The following is a 7,265-nucleotide window of genomic DNA, read 5'->3' on the forward strand; positions in this document are numbered from 1 at the left end:
CAGATACACTTTTGTTTTTACTTTAGTACCATAGAGCAAAGCTCACCCAATCCTCAGTGCCTTCTGTAAATGGGTTAAAAACTTTAATAAACATTACACTGGAGTTTTAAGAATGTAGCTCTTACTCAGATAACTACCTCACTAGAAGATGCATGAGCATAGAGATGTGTCTCTTCAGACCCAGCCCCTAAGGCAAGCCAGTCACTGTAGTAGTGACTCAGCAGTTATTTAGCAGTTCAGTGGACAGGAGAGAGAGGTGACAGATGCAGAGCAGGGGAGGGATGAGGGAAGAAGCAGTTCTGCAGCTTAATTTTTGTGAACTTCCTATTAACTATTGTTCTGGTTTTGTTTTTATCAAGGATTTCTTTATTCAAGATATTAATGCAGGATTCAAGGATGAAACAGATATACCTGAACAATTAGTAATTATATTCCTTAATACTTAACCCAAAATGATAATCTCCATGTTGTAAATAGGCCATGTTCCAGTTTTGTTTGGAAAGATTTGTTGTTTTGAATTTAGGATGTATTTTTCTATGATCAAGGTTGTTAGTGATGGTCAGTTCCCAGGCCAGCTTATGCCCCATAACAAACTAAAATATGACTCTGAGTCCCCTGAGATTCTTAATCTCTACTGAGCCTAGACCATTTGACCCTGAGGAAGCTAGGGGAATTAAAGCAGTGCAGCACAGACTGAGGAGAGCCAAAGCAGTTGGGCAATTCCGAGAGCAGCCCACTAATGAAAGTTAAGCAGGAAGAAGCGCCTGACCTGCCATGGGGTTTGCCCAGCTGTTACGCTTCCATTCAGTCTCTGTCATGCTACTTTAAAGCATGTTTTGGCTACGTTATTTAGTTTTATTTTTGTGTATAGGTTCCAATTTCTTCTCTATCTGAAGAGCAGTTGGAAAACTTAATTAAGAAGTTGAGAAAAGCAAGTGAAGGTAAGTCCGCCTAAAGTTGGAAGTTCAATTATTGTAGAGGAATCGAGTGGCATACGAATAGATTCCTTCCGGTTTACATGACGGTACTGCCATTGTTGGGAGTACTGTAATGTCATGTTTGCTTAAGCTATCATGTTTCTATTTGGCACAGGTTTGAATTCTACACTTGAAGATCACATTTTGTCCCATCCAGCATTACATGATGCCCTTAATGACCCTAAAAATGGTGATTGTGCAACCAAGCACCTGAAACAGCAGGTATGTTTAGACCAAAATAACTTTGTTCATGTGTTTAAAGCTAACATTCTAAGCTGGTGACATGGCTCAGTGACAAAGGGCTTGCCACCAGGCCTGACAGCCTGAGTTCAATCTGGTAGACTCACATGGTGGAAGGAGAAAACTGGCTCTTGCACATTTAGCTCTGACCTCTATATGCACACACACACACACACACACACACACACACAATCAATAAATAAATAATGTTTTAAAAACTAACATTCTATTCTTTCTCAATATATTTACTTAGTTTCTTGTAGTATACAAAATATTTTCATTTTAAAATTATATATGAATATATAACACAAACTTTGGCATGGATATGACCCTGAGCACAGAGTATTAAGTATTTTAAAACGAGGAAAAATGTTTTAAGATATTCAGAAATTATCAGTAAAAACATACTGCCTTATGTGGAAATTACCTTGCTGTTTCCCCATTTGAGTCAAACCTGTTTGCTCCAGTTTATAAAATAATCCTGTGAAGTTTGCAGGCTTCTATTTTAGGTAACATTGAAAAATTAAAGTTACTTGGGCCAAGAAGATGCTTTGTTGAGTTTTGAGCAGGAAAGGGAAAATTATCTCATTGGGTTGATATTGCCTTAAAAGATGCTGAAAAAGTTCACTTCATCCTAGTAGAAAAAGTGACCACAAGATTCAAGGTAAGTTAAACCATTGTAGTATATTAGTGCTCGAACATTGTGTTTTCCTTCTATAGGAAAAGAAAAAAACGATAGAAACATGGCTTTTAAAATGAATCTTCTCTTTTATACATTTGATTGTAGGTTTTTGTTTTGTTTTTTGTTTTTTGTTAATGATGTTTGACTCTAATTGTACTGATGACTTAAACTGAAGGTAATATGTAGACCAGGCTGGCCTGGAACTCACAGAGATTGCCTGCCTCTGCCTCCCAAGTGCTGGGATTAAAGGCGTGCACCACTACACCTGGCATGATCCATGCTCTTAAAGTGATTTGCAGAGACAAGAAAATCTATGAACAGAGCCAGAGCCAGGTTTCCATTACATTCGTACATTCACCACTGTGGAGAAACTGCTTCTTCAATAAATACCTATTAAGCATATTCTTGGGCACCATGATAGACACATTGTATATGAAGTTAAAGATAAGGTGCCTAGCCGGGCGTGGTGGCTTGGACCTTTAATCCCAGCACTCAAGAGGCAGAGGCAGGTGGATCTTTGTGATTTCAATGCCAGCCTGGTCTACATAGCAAGTTCCAGGCCAGCTGGGGCTACAGGGAGACCCTGTCTCAAAAAGATTAAAAAAAAAAAAAAAAAAGATAAGGCACCTCTGTTCTGTTATGTTTAGGCAAATAAAGTGTTAAAATACATAGATCTGCAGAGAGTGCAGTGAGTTCGGAGGACAGCGATGGGCTTTATTACAGGGAGGTGATGGAGAATGTCTAGACAGAAAAGGCGGTACTTGAGGATTGCTAGATAGGGCGTGAGACGCATTCTAGGAAGCCAGAGCAGCCTGAATACCCTAAACAAAGGTGCAAGTAGGTGGGGTGCAAGTAGGTGGTGGGACGTGGGGTGCAGACTCGAGACTGAAAAAGAGCTGGGTTGAGAAGCCCCACCTTATGCTCAGGAAGGAGATTGACTTTGTTGTGCTGTGCGTTGGGGATACAGTAGAAGATGGGGTCCTTGCTTTCAGAGATGCTCACTTTAGTGGGAACAATCTCTTTATTCCTCAGGATCCCTGTAGCTTAAGGTGCTGTAAACTTCAACCTTCTGGCCCTTCCTTCTCCCAGGCGTATTTTGCAGGTCTCCTTTAGGTAGAAACATAATTTAAATGCTCTTTCTCTGGTTTAAAAAAAAATCAGCAGCAGCTAGCTTCTAGTACTTTGGGTTTTCTGTATGCTGAATATGTTATAGTGACAGTAAGTACCCAGTGTTACAGGAACATGAAGGTGGAGAGCTAACCTCAGGCTAGTGAGTTGTTGTGGATGAAGTTAAGTTGATGGATTCAAAGAATATGCAAGGCATTGGTGAGGCAAAAAATTATTTTTAAAACTTTGTTCTAGCAGCACCATAAACTATTTCAACAGTCTTGAAACTTGAAATGGGAATATTGATAATATGACAATTTTTATCCAATAATCCAAATAAGACAGGAGCCTGAGAGCTGAGGCCATTACAGTGAGATAGAGAGAAGAGGAAGAGAGTGAGAAATGGCAGGTGTTGGCAACCACGTGACTTACTGATTTATTTCCCTGATCATGACACAGCAGTAATTTGGGGTGTTTCTGGCTTGACGAAGATGTGTTCTTCAGAAGGAAAAACATGAATTCAGTTCTGTATGTGTCAAGTTTGCTGTTGGATATGTCTTGAGAGACTTGGGGGATGGCTTATTGGTAGATACCTTGCATTCCTCAGGTCCTGGGTTTGACTGCCAGTACCACAAAAAAAAAAAAAAATTAGAAACTTTTAAATGGGAGTTGGGGATGTAGCTCAGTGGTAGATAGCTTACATAGCACGTATAAGGTCCTTGGTTCAAACCCAAACACTGCCAAAAAAGGAGGAGGGCCGTGGAGGAAGGAGGAATTTTTTTTTTTGGTCTTTTTGAGACAGGGTCTCCCTGTAGCCCCAGCTGTCCTAGAACTCACTATGTAGACCAGGCTGGACTGGAACTCCCAGAGATCTGCCTGCCTCTGCCTCCAAGTGGAGTGCTGGAAATAGAGGCATGTGCCACCACGCCTGGCTAGGAGGTAACATTTTTACAAAATCCTTAGACACTCTAGATTCCTACAGGCACAGAAATATAATGGTTAAGATGGCTGTAATCTTCAAAGAGAGTAAGAAGAGCAAGCCAAGCCGGGCATGGTGACACACACCTGTAGTCCCAGCACTTGGCTACAGGGAGACCCTGCTTACCCCCCCCACAAAAAAAGAAGAGCAAGCCAAAATAGAATAGTAAGAATGATAAAGAAGAAATACCTAGCAAATAACTGTAGTCACTTAACATTTGTGAACTTTAATTCCTTTGTGAGTCAACTGGGAATTTTTAGGATAAAAGGAAATAATGTATATATAATAGTCAATACAGTTTTCAAGCCTTATAAAAATATGTGCTACAAGCCAGGCATGGTAGTACACGCCTCTAATCCCAGCACGCTACTTGGGAGGCAGAGGCAGGTGGAGCTCTGTGATTTCGAGGCCAGCCTGGTCTACATAACGAGTTCCAGGCCAGCTGGGGCTGCAGAGAGACCCTGTCTCAAAAAAATCAACAAAGAACTACTAAGTCCAGCTCACATTCAAGGGAGAGGGGTTGAGGAAACTCGTACCGCAGAGTATGACATATTTTATGACCACCACAGAAGTTATCTTAGTCTCACATGGTATCATGCTCTACATACTTCTTACTGATATAATCCAAAGAAAAGCTTCTAAATATCCAATTCTAGGAGGTTGGCAGTGATGTTTGGAAACAAAGCGGTCCTCAGCTTTCAAGTCATCAGACAAGCTATCACATACAGATTTTCACATAAGAACACTAACATGCAACACTGTCGTCATTGACTCTAGAGCAGTTTCTGCTATCCCTGGCCCTGGGTTTGGCCTGAGATCCTAAAGAGTGATTTCAGCCTGACATGCAGTTGAATGGCTGTTTGCATCACTAAGCATCAGACTTCAATGAGGTCTCATGCTGGTTTGAATCTTAGTCATTGTCAGTTTTAGTCAGCAACTAATCTCCCTTCCTCTTTCCATGTCTACCAACCCTTTGTTCAGGGTGGCATGGCTGGCCTCTGAGAGAGAGCTACAGTTAAAGTCAATGATTGTAATTCTATCCAGCAGACATTTATATTCCCAGCCTCCCTGACACCTAGGGGCAGTTCATGAAACTGTTGGCCACTGCAGTGTATGTTAGACAGGTTTCTGTTACTGTAACAATACCTGAGAAGTCAAGTTGTATAAATGGAAACTTTATTTTGGCTCACAGTTTCAGGGTAAGATTCCTTGGTCCTGTTGCTTTGGGTGAGGAAGCACTTGTCAGACTATGTGGTAAAAACTGCATACCTTGTGGCTGGGGAGGGAAGAGGAGGTGAAGGACTCAGCATCCTAAGATGCCCTTCAAGAGCAAACCCTCAAGGACCTAGAAACCTCTTCTTAGGTCCCACTTCTTAAAACTGACTGTAATTCCGGTTCCAGAGGATCCAACACCTTCCTTCTTCCAGCCACCGTGGGCTTTGCATGACACAGTTGCGCCTACATACATAAAGGCAAAACACTCATACACATAAAAAACAAATAATTTTTTAAAAAGTTTTGATAAATCCATGTATCACATCCTTGTCCTTTTCAAATTAACTTTGTTCATACTCACTAGGCTGGTGGCTATAGTTAATACTCTATCAGAACCGTTAAAGAGATCAAGATCATTCTGTGTAGCTAATGTATAAAAGATACTTCTTAGGAATCTCTGTTACAGAGAAAATAACTTAGCACTGGAATTCCTATTATACACACACACATATACACATGCACACACTCATATACATATACACATACATGCACACATGCACGCACTCATATACGTGTACACATACACACATGCATGCACACCCACATACGCACACATGCACACACAGTCATTCTCTTTAGTGCTCTTCCTATACCTTTTTGTCATCTTTCATATTGTTTTTTCTTTTTTATCTATTTTTTTAAATAAGTTTTGCCTGCATATATGAAAATGCACCCATGTCTTGCAATGCCTGTGGAGGCCAGGAGAGGGTATCAGACCCCCCTGGAACTGGAGTTACAGACAATTGTAAGTCATCATGTGAGTGCTGGAAACCAAACCTGGGTTCTCTGCAAGAGCAGCCAGTGCTCTTAATCCCTGAGCCATCTCTCCAGTCCTTTTTTTCTTCTTTTTTTCTTTAAGTGTGTGCATGTTTGTATATTTTGAGACAGGGTCCCACTATAGAGTCCTGGCTGGCCTGGAACTCTCTGTGTAGACCTGACTAGCTGGCTTCAAACTCTGAGAGATCTGACCACCTCTACCTTCCAAATGGTGGGATTGGCAAGCGCCACCACGTTCAGCAGTCTTTCATATCCAAACATCTTCCATCTACTAATTTTAATGCAGTCTTGAGAAGTAGTAAAGGATTTACATATAAATGATTGTATTTAAAATTATTTAACTGAACTGCTGGGGTTTATAGCTCTGTGGCAGAGTACTTGACCAGCATGCTGAGGTCGGTCTCCAGTAGTAGCAAAATAAAATTAGAGAAATAAATAAACAAAAATTTTAAATTATTTAACTGAAGCCAGGTGTGATGTGCATAACTATAATCCCAACACTTGGGAGGCAGAGGCAGAGAACTGCCCATGCTGTACTGTATGATGAGTTCTGGGACAGTCAGGTTTAACGTCTTTCAGCCCCAAAATTTAAAGATTCTAGTAAACGTTCTGTCTGGAAGGCCACATTGATACTTTTTTCATAAGAGAACTTAATTCTTATTTCCTTCTCTCAGACAAGATTCCTGTGCTAAGAGAAGGAAAACTACCTGTGGTGGGAATTGGAAAGCACCTGTGTGGTGTGGCAACAGGTATGTGAATACACCAGTAATATCTAAATTAGTGCACTACTTAGCTTATATGAGCCTAACCATTTCAATGGTTCCTTTCTTTCTTTCCTTCCTTTCTTTCCAACAGGGTTTTACTATATAGTCCTGGATGGCCTGGAATTTGCAGTGTAGATCAGGCTGGCTGCCTTCAAACTCACAGAGCTCCACCTGCCTCTGCCTCCCAAGTGCTGGATTAAGGCCTTGTTATTCCATGTGGGTGCTGGGAATCAAACTGGTTCCTCCAAAAAAGCAGGGAATGCTCTTAACTGCTGAGCCATCTCTCCAGCCCCTGGAGTAGATTTCTTATGTTCACAACTCACAGTTTTCATAATAGCACTGGCCAATGTTAAATAAAATACATGGCTTGCTTATTTATATGTCCATTTGGACTATTTGCAGGATGACCTGAGAGTGTTTCATTAAATACTGGGTTGCATAGACTTTAAAGTTCTTTGACTTAT

General features: G+C 40.9%; 1 protein-coding gene across 1 annotated transcript; it reads left to right on the top strand.

Annotated features, from left to right (window-relative positions):
• Positions 1-281: 281 nt before the first annotated feature.
• LOC103744077 (tRNA:m(4)X modification enzyme TRM13 homolog) lies at positions 282-2,404 on the top strand. The gene is made up of 4 exons (XM_029569684.1): positions 282-422; positions 872-941; positions 1,093-1,199; positions 1,829-2,404. The coding sequence occupies exons 1-4, from the start codon at positions 282-284 to the stop codon at positions 1,853-1,855; spliced, it is 345 nt and encodes a 114-aa protein (XP_029425544.1). The 3' UTR covers positions 1,856-2,404.
• Positions 2,405-7,265: the final 4,861 nt, after the last annotated feature.

The sequence above is a fragment of the Nannospalax galili genome, unplaced genomic scaffold (assembly GCF_000622305.1).
Source record: "Nannospalax galili isolate Female #2095 unplaced genomic scaffold, S.galili_v1.0 scaffold4823, whole genome shotgun sequence".
NCBI classification, from domain to species: domain Eukaryota; kingdom Metazoa; phylum Chordata; class Mammalia; order Rodentia; family Spalacidae; genus Nannospalax; species Nannospalax galili.

Bases quoted from the DNA above. Each gene is read 5' to 3' on its own strand.
- LOC103744077 (XM_029569684.1), top strand. From the start codon at position 282: ATGAGGGAAGAAGCAGTTCTGCAGCTTAATTTTTGTGAACTTCCTATT. The intron at 942-1,092 runs GTAAGTCCGCCT...TATTTGGCACAG, and splicing joins GTTGAGAAAAGCAAGTGAAG to GTTTGAATTCTACACTTGAA. The intron at 1,200-1,828 runs GTATGTTTAGAC...TTGCCTTAAAAG, and splicing joins CCAAGCACCTGAAACAGCAG to ATGCTGAAAAAGTTCACTTC.